This window comes from Heterocephalus glaber, unplaced genomic scaffold (assembly GCF_053883595.1).
Source record: "Heterocephalus glaber isolate CG9 unplaced genomic scaffold, H.glaber_assembly_v1.0 deba00000613, whole genome shotgun sequence".
Classification (NCBI taxonomy): Eukaryota; Metazoa; Chordata; class Mammalia; order Rodentia; family Bathyergidae; genus Heterocephalus; species Heterocephalus glaber.
The window spans coordinates 1352720-1378388 of NW_028258152.1; the positions used below are offsets into that span (position 1 = coordinate 1352720).

Sequence of the window (25669 nt, forward strand, 5' to 3'; positions counted from 1 at the left end):
CACGTCACAGGGGACAGATAGCATATTTCCAGTCAGATCAGAGACCGGTGTCCAGAAGCAGATCCGACACTTGTGAAGTCAGCCATCGGCCCTTTGGCTCCTGCGGCTTCTAAAGTCAACAGTCTGCAGAGTTCCACCACAGTTCTGTTTGCTCAAGAGCTGCAAAATATGGAGTGTGCAGTGCCCTCCAATCCAAATGTCAAGTACAGGACTTGAGAGTGAGCAAATACACCTGGCAGTTACAGACCTGCGCGGGTGGAAATGCTCCCCTTGAGAAGCTGGCAGGACTGGAGGTGTGATAAGGACTCCTGTTCCCAGCAGGCAGCGTAGGGGAGGCAATGGCAATCCAAATGGCTCCCTGGGCTGCCCCAGGCCTGAACCCCAGCTGGGTTTCTGATTCACCTTCCGTCTTTTTTGGGAGAGTCTCTAACAGCCTGGGATGACAAAATAGCACGCTTACTGAATGTGGGTAAGGCTGAGAGTGCCTCATTTAAAAATGCAAGGGTTCTGAACGCAACTCGCAACGCAGTTGTTTTTGCCTCCACTGCTACACTTAGGGAGGCCTTGGGAACACAAAGGTAACCTGGCTCTCTGTCCCAGGGCATTAGACCCTTGACTACAAGGTCTCAGTTTTCCTAGTGTCTTTGACAAAATGGGACTGGTGAAGAAATGACTCCACTCTCATCAAATCTTAGAGGGAATTGGCGCTGGGCCTTCTCAGCGGACGAATTTCAGCCCGTGACATGGTTCTCAGTGCCATCCTCTGCCCCAGGTTGGCTCCCGGCTTGAGCCGCCCATGCTTCTGTAGCTTAGAGTTGGAAAGTCCGCTGTCCAAACCTGTGCAGCACCATCTAGAAAGGCAGCGTGAGGGGTGGCCTATCTGGGAAGGACAAGCTCTGGAAGCCTACTGTGTTCTGTTTCTTCCATCCCTCGAACAGCCCCAGAACACAGACCCTGGTTTTCCAGCTCAAGGTGAGGACGATGGAGACTGGAGGGGGAATGTAACTGCCCAGGATCACTAGCACTCACACTCAGCTACACACCTGAGATCTGAGTTCAGCTCTGCTGGGTCATGTCTGCTCTTGGCCTGTCTGAGACGCTGTAGTCATCATAAAATGTATTATAAAATTACTACATTCACACAAATGCTCGTAAGTGGGAATTTGCTTATTGTACTAAACAACTTGAATGTATTACCTCCTGAGAAAAGAAGGAGCACAGTTTTCAAACTGCATATCTGACTCATCTATTAATCTTTTATTTACTCGTTTATTTCAGAGGCACTGGATGGAACCCAGGACCTCGAGTATGCCAGCCGGCATTGTCCCTGAGCGGCGCTGTCTACTACTCTTCCGTGACCCTTCAAGGGAGATGTGTGCAGCTAACCATGAGCTCCAGGGTGATTGCAAACCATGTCCAACCCACAATCCTGGGTCCCCGGGAGGGAAACTTCTTTCTGATCTACAATCATAGAGTAGGGAGCGGAATGGGCTTTGAAGATGTGACCTCATGGGCAGATCAGAAGATGGTGGCCCTGGGGGACGTTTTATCCAGAATCACCCAGTGGCCAGGACAGAGCACAGACCAAGCGCCGGGTGCTGTGTGCGGGGCACCATATAAAACACTGTTGCTCATTTCCACACTGAAGCCTCCCAGTGGTCCAGGGAATGAGGCTGGCATCCTCCTGATGTAGTGTTGAGCTGTGAAACTCGCTCACTGTTGCATCAGTGGAAGAGCAAAAGGGAGGCTTGAAGCTAAATCCCTCTGAATGAAAGCTCTTGCTGGGAATCTCCCCTCGCCAGCTTCTGCTGTCCCTCCCTGCCCAGCAGTGTGGCAGGATGGGCCCCAAACACCTCTCCTCAGCAGGACGTCCCTAAGATCTGCCTTATTTTACAGATGAGGGAATTGGGACATGGAGATGTGGAAGTGTGAATCCTTTAGGGAGGTGTAATATTGTGATTTATAGGAAATATATATTTGTAAGTGCAAGGTCCCGAGTTCAATCCCCGGTACCAAAAAAAAAAAAAAGAAAAGAAAAGAAAAAGAAATATATACTTGGTCTTGTCCCATTTCCTGGCACGCAGTTCCTAAAACCCTTGGAATCTACAAAGTGATGGAGCATCTTTTTGTATGCTAATGAGAAGACAAAAGGTGAGGGCTTGTGAAAGGACTCCAGAGGGGGTCTGGTTGCCGGGAACCCACCACAGTGATTAGAAGGTTGGACTTTCCCCCCAACCTCCTCCCCACTGCAGCAACTGCACCCCACCTTCCGGGGGCAGAGAGGGGCTGCAGAGGAACTCAGTTCCCAGGCAGTGATTTAACCAACAACAGTGCCTATGAAATGCTGCCTCCATGGAAACCCAGGAGGATGGAATCTGCTGTTCACACGGACGTGCTGGAGGGGGTGCACCTGAGGAGGGTGTGGAGGCTGACACCCCCTCACCTCTTCCTCCACAGCTTCTCATCTATACCCTTTGTAATATCCTTTACAATGAACCAGTAAACAGCTGTTTCCCAGAGTTCTGAGAACCATTCTAACAACTGACTGAACCCAGGGAGCAGGTCGTGGGAACCTCCCATATATGACACAAGGCAGACAAAGCCCCACAGCCAGTAACCCAGCCCCCCCCCCCAGACAGTGGGGACCTCTGATTCATCGCCAGGGGGCCAAGCGTAGGGAACACCCGGGTTCCGCTGGTATGTGGGGCGGAGCCAACTTGAAGACGGAGCCTTTACTCCATGGGGCGAACCTGCCCTCTCCCTCTGCGCCTCAGACCTGTGCGACCTGTGAGAAGTGCTGCTCTTCAACAAGCGCGGGAGCGATGAGTGACAATGACGAGTGACGGGTGACGCATGACGCGCCCCCTTCCCTGGCTCTCCAGCCACTGCAGGAGCCAGGGCCACACACAGAAACCTTGGGTTTTCACACCACGGGCTCAAATATTCACGTTGCTTTGGGTTAAATTCATTTGAAAGATAACCTTTGCATTCTGATCTCATTCTTCAGGGGCACAAAGACAGCTTTAAACATAACACAGCTACAGGAAAGACAACTAATTCTGGGGACCTGGAGAGGTGGGGAGATTTAAAATGCATTGATGTATTACCATCTAGCAGTTCACCTTTGGCTTTGTCTGAACTTCAGCCGCACCTCTATGATTTATCACACACAGACCTTGAGTTCACTGACTTCGAACCACGAGGGGCATCAGACACGCAAAGGCAAAGTTCTCTGATCAAAACTCCCCTTGGTGATTCTTCTGTTCTAAAGCATGACCCAGGATTTTAGATTCCCTAGCAGGGGCTGGTGACAACACAGCCCTTCACGCACCATGCGCTTGTCCCTCTGCACTGGGTCAGTGTCTCAGGACCCAGTGGGCCGTCCAGATGCTGAAATCAGGCCCCCAAGACCACTACTCAACAGCTTCCACTCAGTTCAAACACCCCGTTCCCCTGCAGGGCCGCCAGGCCCAGCCCCTCCACCCCCACTCCCTTCCTCTGGGGCGTTCTTCTCACTTGGGTAGTCAAGGACAAACACCCTATTTGCCTGGAGCCGTTCCTTCATTCCAGAGCCCCACACAGATGGCCACGGTGGCCTTTGGACGTTTATTGGGCAGTAAAACTTTACAGCAGCTCAAAACTGTTCCCACATTACTGATCGGATCTATTATGACAGTCGAGATGAATATGCTTTGCCCTTTGAAAATGCCAGCAGATACTAGAGCCATCAGAAAGGGCCGACCAAGGCACATCCACTAACAGCAGACGCACAGAAACCCCACAGCGGCAGAGCCAAACTGACAGGCACCGCAAGTCAGAAAAGAAACCGCATTTGAGGCCCACAATATCCTTGGAAATGGCCTTATACTCTGGCACATGCACACTGCTTTGGGCTCACATCGGCTTCATCTCTCCCCAGGCTTTTGCTTTGTCGCTCCTTGCTTGCCTGGGTTCATAGGGTTCATTGCGAGTTTCGTCAGCAAATCCCAGCAAACTGGTCCTTTCCTTCCATTTCTCACAGGCAAAAAATTATAACCAGAAAAAGCTAGCGACTCAATCACAACTTATTTCTCCCAGTCCCCGGAATTAACCCAGCTAGCCCAGAAAAAAATCAACATCCACTTAGCCGAGTTCTTACCAGAGTTCCATAGCAGCCGCTCTGGGGCATTGGGCTCCTGCCTCTGTGGAACCAGGGACCTGGCTCCCTGTGGCCCTCGCACAACTGGGCCCATTATAGTCCTCGGGCTGTGGAGCTAAAGGGTGGCCCTTAGGAAAATATCAGCGGCTCCTCAGAGGAGGCCAGAGAGGCGGGGCTGCGGTGTTGGGCACAATGGGAGCCAATGAACAGCCTTTCTGGGCTCAGTTTGCTTAAGATATTGTATTTCCTTCTGAAGCAGAGGAGACAGGAGTTTGGAACACTGAACAGGAAGGGCCAATGCCTTTGTGTTTTTAGTTTTTAACTGTGGTTCTCTTTGTTTGGGCCCATTTCTTTAACAACTATCCTAGCGGGGGTGACTCCCTCAAGTGCCTCTAAAGGCTTCTTGCTCTAGGCATTCAGAGTCCTCTTTCTGGCTACAGGGTGCATGCCCTGGAAGGCACTTGTGATTCCCCGGAGCTTCATTCCCCCTCCAGGCCTGCACACCTGCTCCATCACCTTTCCTTTGCCATCAGCATTGAGCAGGTGTCAGAAACGACGGGCCATGTATGGCCTTTACCACTGCACCTATGCCCCAGGTTTCAGTTTCCAAGGGCCGAGAAGAAAGCTTTGATACATGACCTTGCCAGGCAGGCATCCAGCACTGGCACTGCCCAGGCTCCACAGGATGGAATGCTCCTTTTCTACAGCAGGGCAGGGACGGGACGAGACCCACTTGGATTTCCCACTTGGATTTCCTTATCCTTCCGTATCTTTATCACCTGCCAGAAGCTGGGGCATCTTCCCCCAGGGAAAGCACCTAGGGCTGGGGCAGGACTCGGCTCTGGGAGAAACTGCTTCCCACAGACACTGAAGCTCCGGGGCTGAGCAACACCCCAGGGCTGGGCACCGTGATCTCACTGACCTCCAAGGTCAAGGGTTGGAGAGTGACTAGCGCTTTCTTTGGTAGAAGGTGAAGGGGCTCAGGATTTAAATTAGTCCTTCTTTAGCTAACTGGTACTAAGCCCAAGGCACAGCTTCAAGTTAGATCCTATAAGCAGGGAGTAGGTTATTGAGAACAGCTCCGAGGGGTCTTCAGGCCCCAGCATCACATACAGGGACCTTGGAGGAAGGAGACAGAGTTCACAGAGCCCAGCTTGAGGACCTGAGATGAACCTGGGAACCAAGTGCTCCTCCTCCTCCTCCAGGGAAATGTAGGCAGACATGCAGATGTGGGAAAGAAGGGGCCTGCAAAGATGGCATTTCTGGCTAGTGAAGAGCAACCTTGGCAGCAGGGACATTTCCCAGGTGCAGTTCTCCTTGGCCTCCTCCATGCAGCAGAGTTTCCAGGACCTTCCTGATGGTCTGGATGGGCTCTGGCAACATCTGCTGCCTACAGCACAGGTGCCATAACCCTTTTCCCTGCTGGACCACAGAAAGGAGCAGGTGAGGAATTCATCCAGGGTTCTTTCCTTAAGGCAGAAGTCACTGTCACCTTGCAACTGCTCCACCCCGTCCTGGGACAGTCCTCTGCTGCTGGGGCCCTATCCTACTGGATTTTGGTGAGCACAAAAGGGCTCCACACCATGGAATCCAGAAGTTCTGACAAGCATTTCATAAATCCAGTCCTTGTGAGTTCCTCTTCTGGGACGAACCTTCTGGGCAAGCACAATCCAACCCCATCAGCTCAGCCCATAGGGGCTTTAGGTAAGGGAGGCAGGTGGAAGGCTGGGCTTGCCCAGTGGCCTGCAGGAGCAGCAGCTGGAAGGACTGGTGGGCAGCTCTCCTGCAGCAGAAATGACCACCACTTCACCCCTCAGCAGGCTTGGCCCTGTCAGTCCCGGGAGTCTGGGTGGGGCTTGGTGGTTGTCCTGATGAGTCAGATAGGGACCCTTGGCAGGGTGCTTGGACCTCAAAGAAAGGCAGCAAAGCCAGGCTCTAGGATTCTGGGTTCTCTTGTGGGGTAGGGTGGGGCTAGGTGTTCTTTTTTGAAATTTATTTTTTCTTTTTTGCAGTACTGGGGATTGGACCTAGGGCCTCACACACACGAGGTAGTGAGTGCTGTGCCGCGGAGCTATATCCCTAGCCTTTTTCTTCTTTGAGACAGGGTCTCGCCAAGTTGCCCTGACTGGTATGGAACTTGTAACCCTCCCATCTCAGCTTTCCAAAAACCTGGGATTATGGGTGTGGGCCACTGCACCTGGCAAACTATTTTCATTTTTAATTGACATAGTAACTATGCATATGTATGAGATAAAGTATTATATTCTGATATATGCTTAGTGTACAATAATTAAATCAAGGTACCTGGCATTTTCATCACCTCAACTGGTCATTTCTTTATAGTGAGAAAATTCAAACTTTCATCTTCCAGCTATTCTGAAATATACAACACATTGTTAGCTATAGTTACCTTACTATGTAATGGAACACCAGAATTTATTCCTCTAATATAATTGTAACGTATGGCACATGACAGGATTTCATTCTGTTTTGTGGCTGAACAGTGTCCCACTGTGATACACATTTTGTTTATTCAGTCATCCTTTGGTAGACACAGGCTGTTTCCATATCTTGCTTACTGTGGATAGTGCTGCAAAGAACATGGAAGTACAGATGTCGCCTCAACATACTCATTTCATTTTCTTTGGATATATATATTCCCAACAGTCAGACTGCTACTTCATATGTTAGTTCTATTTTTAAAATTTTTAGGAACCTTCATACTGTTTTACATAATGGCTGTACTAATTTACATTTCTGCATATGGTGTGTAAGAGTTTCCTTCTTTGTCTTAACTTTTTTTTCTCCAGTACCAGGGATTGAACTCTGGACCTTGAGCTTGCAAGGCAGTCGTGGTGTCACTCAGCTAAATCCCTGGTCCCAAGAGTTTCCTTTTTTGTACAGTCTCACCATATTAGTTATTTTTATTTTCTTTGTGATAATGGCCATTCTAATTGGGGTATGGTGATATCTTATTGTGGTTTTGGTTGGGACTCCTCTGATGATTAGTGATGTTGAGAACTTTTTTATATACCATTGACTATTTGTATGCCTTCTTTTGAGAAATGTCTGTTGTCCATGTTATAAACCTTTCGCTATTGAGTTTGAGTTCCTTAAATAATCTGGCTGTTGATCCCTTGTCAGATGTATAGTTGGGCAATATTTTTTCCCATTCTATACATTGTTTCTTTGGTCTGTTCACTGTACCCTGCAGTGTGCAGAAGCTTTTTGGATATAACCTCATTCGTCTTTTTTTTTTTTTTGGTACCGGGGTTTGAACTCGGGTCCTTGTGCTTTCGAGGCAGGTGGCAGAACCACTGAGCTAAATCCCCAGCCCTCATTTGTCTATTTTTGTTTTTATTCCCTATACTTTTGAGGTCCTCTCCCCAAAATCCTCCTACAGATCAAAGTCATGAAACATGTTTTCTTCTATTTGCTTCTTAATTTCAGGTCTTGTAGTTAAGTCTTTAATACATTTTGAGTTCATTTTTATAACTGGTGAGAGATAGTGGTCTAGTTTCATTCTTATGCATGTAGATATGGGGTTTTTCTCAGAATCACTGATCAAAGAGACTGTGTTAGTCAACTTTTCACTGGCACCAAATGCCTGATATACACAACTTAAAGGAGGGAGAAATTTTTTGCTTATGGTTTCAGAGGATTCAGTCCATGGTCAGCTGGTTCCAGGGCGGGAACATTGTGTCAGAAAGGCATGGCAGAGCAAAGCTGCCTGAAAAGAGCAAGAGAATGGTGCCAGAGAGGAAGGAGGCAGAAACCAGATACAGATCTCAAGATTACTCTCCAAGACTCAACAGAAGTGTGCTTAACTAATCCCCTAGGCAACTCCCAAGCCAATTAAATTGGCAATTAAGCTTAACTATCACATACTACCCCTTGTCAACTTGATACCCAACGCATAGGGCATAACATTGAGTTACCACAACCCATCCCATACTTTTCTACTGTAAATTTGTACTTTAGCGTAATAGTAGCTGGCTGTGTGTCCCAGTAGCTGCATCTGAGGGACACAGGAAGCAATCTTTGTTTTTAATCACTTAGTACTACAATGGCAAGGTGAATAGCGACACGTGTGCAAAAATGTCAAACTGGCATTTCTACCCACAATGCTCTGGCTAACAGGCTTTGTGTATATTTACCTGAGGATCACAGCGGGTAAAATACACTCACATCACTCTTCTGTTACATAAATATGTATCCTACCATAATGGAATGTGGGTGTGACTCAGTAGCTGCACCTGGGGAAAGCAAAAACCCATCTGTGTATTCACTCACTTGGCAGATGAAGGGCAAGGTGTGTATAGGAGCTCCAAAGCAGCAACAGATGAGTTTTATTCATGAAATGCTTATTGCTAAATTTCTGTGTACTGGGGATTTGTTTTTTGTTTTTTTTTTTGGTGCCAGGGATTGAACTCGGGTCCTTGCGCTTGCGCAGCAGGTGGAGAAACCACTGAGCTAAATCCCCAGCCCAAGGTGGTGGTGGGGGGATTTGTTTTTTAAAAAGTTTTCTTTTCATTTTTCTGGTAGAAGTACCACAAGTCATACATTAGCACATGAAAAAACAGATTTGGAAGTTTTGAAGGAGGTCCAAAGTGAATACTCAGATTACTCGTGTATGGATGATGAAGATGATAATGACTTTCATGTTGGCCATGTGAGGCAAAGTTCCTATGACAGTGACATGGACTAAGAATCACCCGATACAGACACAGAATATGCAGACCTCCTTGTTTCAGATGACAAAGAAAACTGCAATGGGAGTACATATTTGACTAGCTGAAATGGTAGGAAATGGTCATGAAACCAAATGGAACAATCTAATATTAGAACTAGATTCAAAAATATAGTGAGGATCTTGGCAAGGGTGAAACCTTTTGGACAGAATGCCAGCACTACCATTCAATGTCAGAAATTGTAACAGATGAAATGCTGTAAGGTGTTGTAAAATACACAAATGCCAAAATACAAGTAAAATGTTCTGTATGCAACAATAGCCATACTCAAAATGTATTCATTATGACACCTCATTAGGTGAACTGAAAACATTCACAGGTCTGCTGTACTTAGCAAGGATTTCTCATGGTAATCACAAGAATGTAAAAGACTTATGGAAAAGGGATAGGTGTGAGCTTGAAGCTTGTAGAATAACAATGACAGTGAGAAGATTTGCTTTCCGTCAGAATTGCCTGAGGCTTGATGACAGAACTACCTACCCAGAAAGAAAAAGAACCAATGAACTGGCTGCTATTTGCTCATTGTCTGAGAGATTTGTGGGTAACTGTCAAACTATTTACACACCATCTGATTACATGACAAACATCTGGCAGTATTTCATGGTCACTGTAGCTTTAGGTAGTATATACCAAAAAAACCCTTCAAAATATGGCATAAAAATTTATCCCCTTATAGATGTGAAGACTTATTATGCTTTCAATTTAGAAATTTATCCTGGAACTTAGCCATTATCTGAATAGTAATAAACTGAACGATGCTGTGAACAGACTTGTTGCTCCCATTTCCCAAATTAATTGGAATGTGACATTCAACAATCGATTTACAAGTTTCCAATTGATGTTACATTTTCTAATAGAGCACAAGATGACTAGCATAGGAACCGTACGCAGGAACAAAGCAGAAATTCCAAATGAAATGTTGCAATTTCAAAACAGAGAATTGTATGGTACAATCTTTGGATTTCAGAAAGATATAACATTGGCCTCATATACGGCAAAGAAAAACAAACTGGTACTGCTGATATCAACACTGCACCATGGGGCTGGGGATTTAGCTCAGTTGTTCCACCACCTGCCTCAAAAGCGCAAGGAAGGACCTGAGTTCCAACCCCAGTACCAAAACAAACAAACAAACATTCAAAACACTGCACCATGATGGAAATATTGATAGGGAAACCTTCACAAAACACAATCCTGAGATAGTAACTTTCTACAACAAAACCAAAGGCAGAGTAGATGTTGTTGATGAGTTATGCAGCAATTATGATGTCACTCAAAACACAAAACATAGACCAATGGTGGTATTTTACTCAATCCTAAACATGTGTGGCATAAGCAGTTTGATAGTTTACAAAGAAAATTATAAGTGCAAAATGCAATGGAGAAATTTTCTTAGAGGATTGGGACTAGAACTCACAAGAGATCATTTATAGCAGAGGAAAAACAAAATGTTTCTTCCCAGGGAACTATGCAAAGAAATTGTGGAGCACACTGGTGAGCTAACAAGTAAACAGGCAGGCACAGAATCACAAAGACCTTGTATGACAACAGGAAAACCAAAAAGATGCCAATGGTGTCCTACAAAAAAGGACAGGAAAACAAAACATACAAGCTATCAGTGTAAGCAATCCTTGTGTATGTAACATGCAGTTTTCATGTGTGAAGACTGTGTTGGGTGTGACAATCAAAGCAAAGATTTTTTTTTGTGGTAGATTTTTGTTTGTAGTTAGATTGTATAGGTATTCATTTTTGATGTTATCTTTTAGGTTTTGTAAGCAAGTACACAGCTGACATGAAAATGTTGATATCTATTCTAAGCACTCATTACACATTTGATATTTTATTTTATTGATATCTTATTTTCTTGCTCAGTGCACACTGTACAATACAGCAAGAAGTTTCTGACAAAACAGGAAGACCAGCAAGATGTCAAGTATGTCCTACAAAAAGGCCAGGAAAGCAAAACACATGTGCTGTCAGTGTAAGCGATACATATGTATGGAATGCACTATTGTCATGTGTGAAGACTGCTTTGGAGGCTTTGAGGCCGCCATAGCACTGCTCCCAGCGCAGAGGAGGAGGCTTCTGGGCCACTGTACCACCGCTCCCAGCTCAGAGGAAGTAAGCATCATGGGTGCCACCAGCATCCCCCTCCCCCTGTCAAAATGAGAAGACACATAAACAAGCCTCAAAACCAGATTTCCAGATCACCTACAGCAACCCCAAAGGGAAATGAGATGGAACACTCTGATACTCAAATGCCTGGACTCCCTGAACTGACAACAAAAGAGGATCTGGAAAGAATGAAATCAGAAATAATTTCTCAAATAAGAGCAGAGATTGTGCCCATAGTGCAAGACATGATTAATAAATCTAGAGAGGACACAGATAAAAGAACAGAGGAGCTGAGGAACATGATGGAATCCCAACATAGGAAACATATGGAATCCACAAAACAGATGCAAAAAGATGTCCAGGAGATTAAAAACTGCATTGAGGGCCAGGGATTTAGCTCAGTGGTTTCGTCGCCTGCTGCAAAAGTGCAAGGACTCGAGTTCGATCCCCAGTACCAAAAAAAAAACTCCACTGAAAATTTACACAGCAGTATGAGCCAATGTGAGGACAGAATTTCAGATATAGAAGATAAGATTACAATTAGTGACCAGGAAAAGAAAAATTTCTTTAAAATTGTAAGGGACCATGAGAAATCAATCCAGCAGCTGCTAGACGATGCAAAGAAGATTAACTAAGACTGATAGGAGTCAATGAAGAAACAGGAGAGAGTGCAGTTGACATAAAAAAACTGTTCACAGAAGTGAGGGCAGAAAACTTCCCAAGCAGGGGAAAAGAACTTGACATACAGGTAAGTGAGGCACATAGGACTCCAACTAGCCTTGATCAAAAAATATCTATACAGAGGCATATAATTGTTAAGATTCCAGAAACCCAAAAGAAGAACAATGTTCTACAAGCAGTAGAGAAAAGAAACAAATCACATACAAAGGAAAGCCTATCAGAATCACAGCAGACTTCTCAATGCAAACCCTCAAGGCAAGAAGAGCTTGGAGTGCTGGGGATTTAGCTCAGTGATGCTGCTACCTGCCTTGCAAGCGCAAGGACCCAAGTTTGATCCCTGGTACCAAAAAAAAAAAAAAAAGAAGAAGAAGAGCTTGGAGTGATGTATTCCAATCCCTAAAGGAAAACAGCCTCCAACCCAGACTGACGTACCCTGCAAAACTGTCTTTCAAAACTGATGAAGAAATAAGATACTTTCATGACAAAGAGAACCTTAGGAACTTCATAAATACCAAACCAGCACTCCAAAAAATTTTGGACAATATCCTAGGAAAAGACAATGAGGATCACAACCCCAGGAAACCCAGCAAAATGAATGCATCAGGCATGGCAAGAAATTAAATGCAAAGGGGGAGAATCCAAAAAAAAAAAGAAAAAGTCATGACAAGCATAAGTCCATACATATCATTTGTAACCATCAATGTTAATGGTCTCAACTCACCAATAAAAAGAAATAGACTGGCAGGATGGGTCAAGAAGCAAGATCCAACAATATGCCACATACAAGAAATACACTTAATTCAAAAAGAAACTCATAGACTGAAAGTTAAAGGGTGGAAAACAATACTCCATATGAAAGGAACCTGAAAAAAAGCAGGAGTAGCTATCCTCTTTGCAGATCAAGTGGATTTCAAAACAACACTGATTTAGAGACAAAGAAGGACACTACATCCTTGTAAAGGGAACAATCCAAGAGGAGAGATGACAATCATAAATATATATATGCAAATATTAGTGCACTCAACTGTATAAAACAAATACTAACGGACATGAAAAATCATATAAGCACTAATACAATAGTAGTGGAGGACCTTCAATACCCCACTATCGCAAACAGACAGATCAACTAGACAAAAGTTAGCAACAAAATACTAGAACTCAAATTCTTGAACAAATGACCTTAACAGATGTTTACAAAGTGTTCCACCCCACAAAATCAGAATACACATTCTTTTCAGCTGCACACAGGTTGTTCTTCAAAATAGACCACACACTTGCTCATAGAACATATTTAAGTAAGTGCAAAGGAATTGAGGTTATCCCTTGTATATTATCAGACCATAGTGCGATGAAATTGGAGATCAATAGCAAAAGAAACCACAAGAATTTCATAAACACATGGAAATTGAACAACACACTTCTGAATAACCAAGGGGTCACAGAGGAAATTAAAGAAGAAATCAGACAGTTCCTACAATTAAATAACAATGATAATACAACATATTGGAATCTATGGGACACAATGAAACCAGTCTTAAGAGGGAAATTCATAGCAGTGAATACTCATATTAGGAAAACAGAGGGAGCCCAATTAAACAACCTGATGCTGAACCTCAAGCTTCTAGAAAAAGAAGAGCAGGACAAACCAAAAGCTCATACAATGGAGGAAATTATAAAGATCAGGGCAGAAATCAATGCAATGGAGACTAAGAGAACGATACAAAAAAAAAAATCAATGAAGCCAAGAGTTGGTTCTTCGAAAGAATAAACAAAATTGACAAACCCTTAGCCAACTTTATCAGGAAAAGGGAAGAAAAGGCCCAAATCCATGCAATTAAGAATGAAAAGGATGAAATTACAATGGACCCAGCAGAAATCCAGAGGATCATCAATACCTACTTCGAGAACCTATACGCCAATAAGGTGGAAAACTCAGAAGAAATAGACAGATTCCTAGTACATACGAATTACCAAAGTTGAACAAAGAAGACCTAAAAATTCTAAACAACCCAATATCAATCAATGAAATTTAAAATATAATTAAAAACTTACCAACTAAGAAAAGCATGGGTCCTGTTGGCTTCACTGTTGAATTCTACAAGACATTTAGAGAGGAACTACTGCCACTACTGTTTCAGCTCTTCAATGAAAGAGAAAGGAAAGCAATACTCCTGAATTCATTCCTGGAAGCAAGCATCACCTTGATCCCCAAAGAAGAGAAAGACCCAACTGAAAAAGAGAACTACAGGCCAATCTCAATAATGAACATAGATGCAAAAATCCTTAATAAGATACTGGCAAATAGAATGCAGAAGATCATCAAGAAGATCATATACCCGGACCAAGTGAGATTCATCCCAGGGATGCAGGGATGGTTCAACATATGCAAATTAATCAATGTAATACACTATATCAATAGAGCCAAGGACAAAAACCATAGGATCATCTCAATGGATGCAGAAAAAGCATTTGACAAAATCCAACATGCATTTATGATTTTAAAAAAACCTACAAAAATTGGAATAGATGGTCTCTATCTCAATCTGATAAAAGCCATCTACGAAAAACCAACAGCCAATATCATACTAAATGGTCAAAAACTGAAATCCTTTACACTATAATCAGGAACAAGACAAGGATGTCCATTATTACCACTCCTGTTCAATAAGGTTTTGGAAACATTAGCCACGGCAATTAGACAAGAGAAAGAAATAAAAGGAATAAAGATAGGAAATGAAGAAGTCAAATTGTCATTACTTGCAGATGACATGATACTCTATATAGAAGACCCCAAGAACTCCACCAAAAGTGTTCTAGACCTAATAACCAAATTCAGTAAAGTAGCTGGACACAAGGTCAACACACAAAAATCAACAGCTTTTCTGTACACAGACAACAGACTCACTGAGAGAGAAACAGGGCAAACAATTCCTTTCACAATAGCATCCAAAAAACTGAAATACCTAGGAATCAACCTAACAAAAGAAATCAAAGACCTCTTCTCTGAAAACTATAGCACTCTGAAAAGAGAGATTGAAGATGGTATCAGAAAATGGAAAGACATGCCTTGCTCCTGGGTAGGAAGAATTAACATAGTGAAAATGGCCATACTTCCAAAACTGCTATATAGATTCAATGCAATCCCAATTGAAATCCCAGCAGCACACTTTACACATCTTCAGAAAACAATCCAAAAATTCATGTGGAACAAGAAGAGACCCAGAGTAGCAAAAGCAATTCTAGGTAACAGAGGCATGGCAAAGGGCTATTACAACCTCCAACTTGAAACTATACTACAAAGCAACTGTGATAAAAACAGAATGGTACTGGCAAAGAAACAGACCTGAGGACCAGTGGAACAGATTAGAAGATGCAGAAACAACTCCAGACCCACTCAGCCATCTCATCTTTGATAAAGGAGCCAAACACCCTTACTGGAGGAAAGATAGATTCTTTAATGAATGATGCAGGAAAAACTGGGTTTCAACTTGCCAAAGATTAAAACTAGACCTATATCTCTCACCATGCACTAAACTAAAATAAAAATGGATTAAAGATCTAAATATTAAAACAAACGCTGAACCGGATGGAACAGAGAGGTTAGGTAGAACTCTTGAAGACACTGGTGTGGGAAAAGATTTTATGAACAAAACCTCAGTTGCCCATGAACTAGTATAAACAATCAAGTGGGATCTGTTCTTACTAAAACGCTTCTGCACAGCAAGAGAAACCACCAACAGTGTGAAGAGACAACCCACAATGTGGGAAAATATCTTCACTGGCTGTTACTCAGACAAAGGTCTACTATCTAGAATATATAAAGAACTTAAAAAAATCAGACCTCCCAAATTTAAAGACCCAATCCAAAAATGGGCATCTGAAATGAACAGACATTTCTCAGACAAAGAAGCAGTAATAGCAAATGAACATGAAAAAATGTTCAACATCACTGGTCATTCGAGAGATGCAGATGAAAATGACACTGAGATTCCACCTCACCCCAGAAAAAATGGCTGCTATCATGAAATCAACCAGTAACAAATGCTGTAGGGGCTGTGGGGAAAGAGGAACCCTGCTCCACTGCTGGTGGGAGTGTCAAGTGGTGCAACCACTGTGGAAATCAGTATGGAGATACCTCAAAGTACTAGGATTGGAAGTCCCATTTGACCCAGCTATTCCCCTGCTGGGGATCTTCCCCAAAGAATTAAAAGAATCTTTACACAGTGATATATGTGCACCCATGTTCACAGCATCACAGTTTATAATAGCTAAAACTTGGAAACAGCCCAAATGCCCATCAACTGGAGACTGGATAAAGAAAATGTGGTTTTTAAATAAAATGGAGTACTACTCAGCCATAAAAATGAGAAAGTAGACATATTTATAGCTAAATGGATGCACATTGAAGCGATACTCTTAAATGAAATAAATAGGACACACATGTGTAAATACCGAATAGTTTCTCTAGTGTGAGAAACTGAAAGTGTAAATAAGGACTAAAAGGTATAATAGGTAATGTGAAATAGGAAGAAAAGGGGCAAAGGGGAAGGAGAAGTGGGAGGGGTAGGGGAGAGGAAAGAAGGGAATGGAATTAATATGAGAAAATGGAAAAATGGAAACAAAGTCTTTGTAAATAGGGAGGGGTGGAGGGGTTGAAGGGAGGGCAGGGGAAGGGGGAAAAATAAGAACCAAGAGAGATTATGTAAAGGTGCAAATTTCCAATGATGAATGTCATTATACTGTGTACCTAAAATGTACCAATAAAATTAAATTTAAAAAAAGACTGCATTGTGTGTGATAATTAAAGGTTTTTTTTTTGTAGAGTTCTATCGGTATTTTCATTGTAGTTCATAAAGGAATTTATTCTGTTGTTATTTTCTAGACTTTGTACAGTAAAAAACTGTCAATGTTGAAAATTTTGATGCTTTTTCATAAATTCTCAATAAATTTTAAAAATTCAATACTTTTATTTTTTGATATTTTTGCCTGTTAAGTACTGATTGTTTAATGAAAGTCATAAAATTAAAATTAATAATTCAGCAATAAAAATATTCAAAAGAATAACCGTGGCTATTATACAACCCAACAATGCACCTTTATGAGAAACTTGGCATAATGCCCCATGAGTTGGGCTCCAAGTGAAGATATTAACAAGCTCATAATCTCACCCAACGTGACACAACTGTCTTGCATACATCCAAACTCAATAAACCCTTCTCCGAAGTCTCAATTGTCCCAGCAATTCTCAGCGCTCTGAGTCAAAGTCTCCTCTGAAATGGGAAGCAAATCCCTAGCTGTGAACATCTATAAAAACTTAAAAGCCAGTTACTGATTTCCAAAATACAACGGTACAGGATAAACGTTCCCATTCCTAAAGGGAGGAATAGGGGGACAGAAAAGAAATCACAGGAACCCAAGACTGACACCCATCAGGCCAAACATTAAGTCCTGTAGCTCTATATCCAGTGTCCTGGGCATGTGGTGCTAAGATGCGAGTCTCAAAGGGCTTGGGTGGCCCCACACCTAAGCTCTTGCTGGTTGCAGCCCACGTGGTCTCTCTATTGGGCTGGCTTCACTCACTGCCTGTGGCTTTTTGTGCCAGATGTTCATGCTTCTGGCATCTACTTCCGGGGGTTTCCCCTGCACCTTTGGCATTATTCTCACACTTGCACCCATTACCCTATCAGGGGCTCCTTTCCTGGTCTTCCAGGTTTCCTTTGAAATCTGGGTGGAAGCTGCCCTGACTCTACAACTTTTGCAATCTGCTCGCCTGAAAAATCTGTATCACATAGATGATGCCAGGTCTACCACGAGGTCAAGCAGGAGCCATGCCCACTTGGGCCATGGGCTATAGTAGCTTCTGAGTACTTGGAAGGATAGGCATAGTGAAATAAATCCTGAGAATTAATTCACTGGAAGCCCAGGGGCTGTCTTCACATGATAGGTTTACATTTCTGCACCCTCAAGTTTGAAATGGGTTGGGTGTATTGCTGATTTCTGAGATTCTCTAAAAGCATCTTTATTATTGTCCTAGTTCAAAGTACTTTGTGTGTTTGTGTGTGATACTAGGATTTGAACCCAGAGCCTTTGCACTAAGCTATATTCCTAGTCTTATTTATTTATTTTTGAGACAGGATCTCACTAAGTTGTTAAGTTCCCTAGGCTGGGCTTGAACTTGTGATCCTTCTGCCTCAGGCTCCCAGAGTGCTGGGGTTACAGGTGTGCCTTTTTAATGGTGCTAATTTCTTCAGCATCTACACCTCCAGCCTCCAACTTAACATGTTTTTCTCACCAAAATTTAAATTTACAAAAAATTCTGCTCTGCTTTTTGCTTCCAATTCTCGCTATAAATCTTGGTATAAGCAGCCTGCAGTACCTATGACACAGTCTGAACACTGGGCTGCCTTGAAGTTTCCTCCATCAGATCAATTAGTCTATAGCCTGTAAATTCAGCTTTATGCAAAGTTTGAGGATATGGGCACAATGTAGATGAATTCTTTGGCAGAATGTAACACACACAGTCTCCAGTTCAACTCCCAACAGAGTCCACATTCCCATCTGTAGCTTCCTGAGCTTGCCCTTTACTGTGCACATTCCCTTTAGCATTGTGGTCTTCTGAGCCCTAACCAGAATCATCCACCAGGGTCTAATTAAAGCATTTTATACTTTCACTAGCCCACATCTCTGAACTTTTCCAAATTCCTCCCAAAACCAGTTCCAAAGGCTTCTGAACCACATGGTCAGATACATTCACAGCAATTACTCCACTGCTTTGGTACCAATTTTTTAAAAAATTAGTTACTTTCCTGTTGCCGGGACCAAATGCCTTACATACACAACTTAAAGGAAGGGGCCAGGGATTTAGCTCAGTGATTCTGCCGCCTGCCTCGAAAGTGCAAGGTCCCAAGTTCAATCCCTGGTACCAAAAAAAAAAAAAAAATTAACAACTTAAAGGAAGAAAGGTTTATTTTTTGCTCTTAATTTCAGAGGAGTTAGTCCATGTTTAGCTGAATCCAAAGCAGACACATCATGGAAGAAGGGTGTTGGGGAGCAAAGATGCTTAGTTTATGGTGGGCAGGAAGCAGAACAGGGGACAAGTGCCAAAGAGGAAGGGGCCAGGAGATATATCGAACTCAAGGTCATGCTTTCTGATCCATCAGACACCCAGAAGTGTGCGGCACCAATCTCCTAGTTGGCTTCTAAGCCAATCAATTTGGCAATGAAACTAAGGATGGCCTGTCCCTGAAGTGTGTTCTTGCCACCTTTGTTGAACAATCAGAGGCTGTACATGTTCATTTTTAAAATTCTCATTTAATTTGATTGTGCATGTGGAAACAAAACAGAAGTTAGTTCAGAACATTTAGAAGGAGAATGCAGAAGTAGGTTCTTTCTGTTGAACAAACTTAACTGAATTTTGTTTTTCAATCTACTATACCAGATAACTTTTTGATATCCTATGATAATAACCATGAACCAGAAAATAAACTGCTGCATTTTTTCTACATATAATTTCTAAATAATACACCAAGTTAGAGATAAATTTAAGAGCTATTTAGCTGATTATGTGGCATCACATAAATTACAGGCAGGAGAAAAGTATAGTCATTACAATTTGGAACAGTCTCATTATTTATAAAGGAGAACACAGTAGTTATCAAAGTTAACTAGTAGAGAAAAAGAAAAATGTTGAAATATACTCATTTCCCACAAACTCTGTATTAAGCCCTTCTGATACTGATTATAAAAGTAATAACCCAAAGGCACTGTCCTTTCTAAACTATGTTAGTTTAGAAATATTTTTATTCAGCCCCTGGTGCATAATTTGTATTAAAGTAAAATTCCTCTTGTACCTATTCCAAAAGTGTAGGAGGCTCCTTCTGTATTCTTCTAATCATTCTAAAAGAATAATTATATCTACATTATCATGGCTTTTGATTTTAAAATAAAGATTACCTGCTGGAAATAATCTAGTTTTTTCCTAAAGTATTAAGATTCTGTCATTCAAAAAAGCTCACTACACTAAAAGCAGGAGCAACAAAGGAAAAATAGATAATATGGACTTCATTAAAATCAAAACTTCTGTGCATCAAAAGATATTATCTAGAAGCAAAAAATCTGCAGAATAGGGAAAATATTTGCAAAGTGTATATCTGATAAAGCTCTATTATCAATATATAAAAAACTCTTACAACTCAAAAACAAAAGACAATTCAACTTAAAAATGGACCAAGTCTTACATAGATATTCTCCAAAAATAATGCATAAATGGCCAACATGGACATGTAAAGATGCTCAACACTAGTCATAAGGAAAATGCTAATAAAAACACGATGAGGTGCCACTTCAGACCTGTTAGGATGACTACAATTTCAAGAAAAGAAAGAAAAACAAGTGTTGGGAAGCATACAGAGACACTGCTATCCTTGCACAATGCTTTGGGGAATGTACAGTGGCTCTGTTGCTGTGGAAAACAGTCCCACAATTCTTCAGGAAATTAAACACAGAACTACCATTTGAGCCAGCAACTTTATTCCTGGATATATACCGAAAGAACTGAAAACAGGCTGGTAAACGGGATGATACAAACACAGGGGATGATACAAATACACGTACACCCATGTTTATGGCATGAGTATCGCAATAGCCAAAGACAGAAACAGCCCAAATGTCCACCAATAAATAAATGGATAAAAAAATTGTGGTATAGACATACAATGGGATATTATAGTCATAAAAAGGAAAGCAATACTGATACAGACTATAACAAAGATGGATTCCTAAAATATTAAGCTAAGTGAAATAATCCAGACACAAAAGGTCATATATTGTATGATTATATGTATAGAAAATGTCCCAAGTAAATAAACTCAAAGAAACAGAGCACATAATTTATTTTTAAGCTTCAGTTTCTTTTGAGTTCAGCAGGAAACTTCCTTGAAAGACCAGCCTTCAGATTTACTGAATTTTTAAAAAGATAATTTATTCAATTTGTTCAGTTGCTGTATTTATGCACTGTCTTGCATCAATAAGCTCTAGGCACTGTGGGCCCCTCTTACCTATCAAAGGAGGAAAGAACAAGACCATCTAAGGAGGAAAGGACAGTGGTGAACAGGGCAAAAGACTCTGTGGTAAGGGTAGGTCACTTCCTACTATGTGGTACGTCACTTCCTACTTGATCTCATTTAATACATTCAAAACCGAGCTGCGGGTATAGCTCAGTGTAGCACATGCCATGTATGCTCAGGACCCTGCATTCAATCCCTACACACACATACACACACACAGAGGTGGAGTAGTAGGAATTATTATTCCCATTTTCTAGATAAGGAAACAGAGAATCAGAATGAAGCCAGATTCTCTTAGTTCTTCTCCTGAGCAGAGGGGTGTGAAGAGTTGAATCCACTGGGTAAAGGCCATTCTCCAGTGAAAAGGAAAAATAAAATGATGTCTAAAATTTATTAAGAAACATTTTAGACAACCCAGAGAGCAGAGCGTCTCTCTAGTGGGATGAATACACAAACCAGAGGGGAAAAAAGAAGCAAAACCAACTGTCATAATTGTACTCAGAAACTATCATTTTCAAAAACAACCACAGAGCTTTAGAAATGAAGGAATGTTCTATGTAATTTGACCAGATACCCTTACTATTCAGATGGAAAAACTAATGCTGTGTAAAATTAAGTGACTTTCCTGGGGTTATACGGTAAGATGGTAGCAGCGTCAGGCTAAGAACCAAATCTCTCAACACCTATTCTAAGGTTCTTCCCACTGCACCTCTATAAACAACTAACAAACTGACCCTAGACTAATTTTTTTTTTTGGTACTGGGGATCGAACTTGGGATCCTGCGCTTGCGAGGCAGGCGGCGGAACCACTAAGCTAAATTCCCGGTCCTACTGGATTTTTAATAAAATACATCATAAATTATCTGCCTCTTCATAGTATTAGTACACACAATTCATCCCCCCATCAACTCTTGAGTATAGTGGCTTACAGAATGTTCGACATTCTCAGTGAGTTTTTGTTCAATACGTATTTTATTAAAAAATCAATAAAGGAGACAGTTATGAGATATAATCAGGGAAGGGGTATGTTTCAACTCAATTATTAGTTTGTGGTGCTGGAGATTGAATTTAGAGCCTCAGCCATTCTGAGGTACACCTCAAATCCCTGAATTCAGTTTATTTTAACATCAGTAAACCCCCTGGGGCTGGAGTAGAAAGGAGGAGGGAGGGAAGACTGAGAACATGGAAAGAAGATTTTGCCAGGTATTTTAGCAAGAAAACACAACTACAGTATGTAGGGCTGAAACTCTGGGTCCCTACTTCTTTCCTGACCACCTTATGCCTTAGAATTGGCCTGTGTGTTATTACAAATATACACAAAATAATTATAGAGGTCTATGTATGCTCTTTAAAAAGACAAGGAGATGACCTCACTACTTTCTAAATTTCAAACCAATAGATTACACAACTTAGAAAATTGCTATCTGCCCTTTGAGGGTGCTCATCATCCAATTACAATTTTATCCTTGATCTGAAACCACTGTTTCTTAGTTACACATCTCTTGGCTACCTGAAACTTCAGTTCCCCATCAGGAGAGCACACTGACCTTTTGAAGAGCTAAGTCCAGTGAACGAGCTGAGTTCCAACCCCACAGATGGTCCCGATTTTCCAACTTATAAAACACTGTACTAAAGGGGAGACATTACACTGCCTATGGGTATTCCATAAAAATGATATGCTCATAAAATATACCCTGTGTCAAGAGACCCTGTAATAACATATGATTAATGGAACTGGGTGAAGTTACAACAGAATCCTTTGGATGGTGCCAGCTTTTCTGTTATTGGACAAAATACCCAGTGCCCACAACTTAATGGACAACGGGTTTATTTATCTCATGATTTCAGAAGACTCAGTCTGTGGTTGGCTGGCTTTAAGGTACAGACATCATGGCTGAAGAGGCTTGTGGAGCAAAGCTGCTTAGTTCATGGAGGCCGGGAAGCAGAGTAGGGGAATAGGCCCCAGAGGAAGGGACCAGGGACAGGACATAGACCTCCAGGTCACACTCCATGACCCCCTGGACACATCCAGAAGTGTGTTTTAGTAATTCCCTAGGCACATCAAGTTGACGATTACACTTAACCATCACAGATAGTGTAAGGGACAGTATATGGATGAATGGTCAGGACCTGTTAAGTTTCTTCTCAGATGATTCTGGAAATTACAAGCTTTTAAGCTAGAGAGGGGGGTGGGAGGGGGGAGAGAGGAGAGGAGAGGCTGCCGAAAATGTTTACCTCAGGAAAACACTTGTATAAATATTTTAATATTAAATTTACTGAAACATTATGAGATTAATACAAGTTACCTTTGGCCTCTACAATTACAAGAGGTGCTCACAGTGGTGGCTGTTAGCTTCCAGACATTTATCAGTATGGCGAACTGCTGGAGTGTGTGTATTGTTTTGACGGACTCTCTGTACCTATATTTGTCTTTTAGTGTGGTGCTGAGAATGGAACTGAAGGCCTGAGGTACACTAGGGAAGCAGTTTACTACTGAACTATACTTCCAGCCAAGTATTTTTAAATTCTTTACTTTCCTTTTTCCTGGTACTGGATGGAGCTAGGGCCTTCACGCTGAGTTACATCCCAAGAGTATTTTTAATTTTGAGACAGAATCTTACTAAGCTGCTAAACTGCCTACACTGGGATCGAACTTGCAATGCTTCAGCCTCCCGGAGTGCTGGGATTACAGGCCTTCGCTACCAAGCCTGGTTATGAGTTGAAGATTAAACCTATGGTCTCATGCTAAGCACGCACTTCATCACTGAACTACACATCCAGAATGATCTGATCTTAGTCCATTCGGGCTGCTATAATAAAATACCAAGGAACAAGTGGTTTACACATGCTGGAAATTTACTTCTTACAATGCTGGAGAGCGGAAGTGTAAGAGCAGGGTTCCAGCAGATCCCACACCTGATGAAGGCTTCCCCATTGACTGGCAGCTGCCTTTTTGCTGTGTTGCTACATGGTGAAAGGAACAAGGTGACCTGAGGTATTCTTTATAAGTCAATAATCTCATTCATTTTATATGAATGGAATTATGCTTTGTCCAACTCTTGGTAATCTGAAGCTTTAATAAGCCAGGGGCAGAGCATCCCCCCCCCCCAATAAACTTTTTAAATTTTTTTTATTTCACTTAATTTCTCTGAGACTGATCTATGTTGTTCTGCATATCAACAGTTCTCTTCTCTCTCTCTCTCTCTCTCTCTCTCTCTCTCTCTCGGGGGGTGGGCCAGCGACTGAACTCAGGATCTTTGCACTGAGCTTCGTTCCCAGCCCTTTCAAAAACTTTTAAGTTCTGAGACAGAGTCTCACTAAATTGCCCAAGCTGGGCTGGAACTTAGGATCCTTCTGCCTCAGCCTCCAGAGTGCTGGGATCACAGACTTCTGTCACTGAGCCCAGCTTCATTCTTTTCCTTATAGCGAAGTGGTGTTCCATTATACAAGTATCCCACAACTTGTTTATCCACTCACTACTTAAAGGTGTTTTAATCAATGGAGTAACTTGATAATTCAGGATCAAGGAACAGATGAGAGAACATGAACTCTAATGTCTGAGAATCTGAGTTGACCACCCTCTTCTCCTCCAAATTACTCTCATGGCACAGGCCCACGGCCACAGTTCTCTTAGTTCTGTTGCCACTTTCAGGATTCCCATTTTGTCTCTCCTACACTCAGATGTGATCTGCTGCCTCCTCTCCTGTGCCTGATCAGTTCGCCTGGCCCGGAAAGCTCTCTAGTTGGCCTCAACTCACCCCTGTCCAATCTTGTGCTTCTGCCAAGTAGATTTCACGTATGTATAGGAGGCCACACAGTCCTGTGAGACCATGAGGGGACAGAATTGAACAGGTTGCCCCATCTAGATACAAGCCATAACACAAATACCTGGAGTAACCAATTTAAAAAGAGGAAAGGTGTCTTTGGGTTCACAGTATTGGAGGGTTCAGTCCATGGTCAGGGGTTCCGTTGTTTTGGGCCGTGGTGAGGGAGCAACATTATTGTGGACGCATGTGGTGAAGGAAGTGGCTTACCTCAGAACAGGCAGAGGAAGAACAAGCCTGTGGTCCCACAATCCCCTTACCGAGCACACCCCTGGTGATCTAAGGATTTTTCCCAAGGCCCCAACTCCTGAAGTTCCCACCACCTCCCAACAGGGCCCAGCTAAACACCAGGCCTCCAATATGTGGGCCTTTGAGGGATATTGCAGCCCAAACCATAGCACTCAGGTGAGCTGCAGAGGGCTGGGCTGACCCAGGGAGCTGCAATCCCAAACAGCACGGTCAGGAAAGCCCTTGCTGAGAAGATGGCCTTGAGAGAACAGGCGAAGGGCCTCAGGAACATGCATCTGGCTGTGTGGGAAAGAGCATCCTGAGTTCCAACTGTAGCAAGTCCAAAGGGCCAGCATCTCCTGGCCTTTAATGCTCAGTGGCCACTGCAGATTGGCTGATTGTGAATGGACACATGACACTAAGCTTTCATTAATTCTACTTGTTCTACTTGTAGTTTGAACCCCTTAGCCTTGATGTACATAGCTTTCCCAAAATGTTAGAAAGTTATATTTTGTATAATTAGAACCTCAACACTTTTTAGAATAGAGATTCAATGCTGGTTACAGTGGACTCAAAATGGCATGGGTTGACCTCCTGGGACAATGCTTAAACAATCACCACGATGCCTGAATGCTTAGGAAAGAGGGTGGCCCTCACTGATCTTAAGGCTTCATGATCAGCCTGGCCAATTAGCTCTCGGCTTGGCATGGAGAACGGGCTTACAAGAGAATGAACAAGACAATAAAAGGACTGACAATAATTGTAGGGAACAGAACCAAGGAAAAACCTGAATAGACCTCTATTTTCACTTGCTTTTAGTAACTTGCGCTTATCATCAGTTTCAGAGGCTAGGTAGCTAAGCAGTAT

General features: G+C 42.5%; 1 protein-coding gene across 6 annotated transcripts in view; it reads right to left on the minus strand.

Annotated features, from left to right (window-relative positions):
• Nucleotides 1–25669, minus strand: part of Trim2 (tripartite motif containing 2) — a 169707-nt gene that overhangs the window by 120556 nt on the left and 23482 nt on the right. For 4 of the 6 annotated variants that reach the window (XR_015449067.1, XR_015449066.1, XM_087205758.1 and 1 more), the window contains exon 1: nt 4139–4766. The exons of the other annotated variants lie outside the window; for them this stretch is intronic. Coding sequence is in view for 2 of the 4 variants with exons in the window: in XM_087205758.1 (XP_087061884.1) it covers nt 4139–4168 (30 nt within the window). In the remaining 2 variants the exon portion in view is untranslated. Of the gene's footprint in view, nt 1–4138; nt 4767–25669 lie in introns of those variants that run through there. 6 annotated transcript variants of the gene reach the window in all.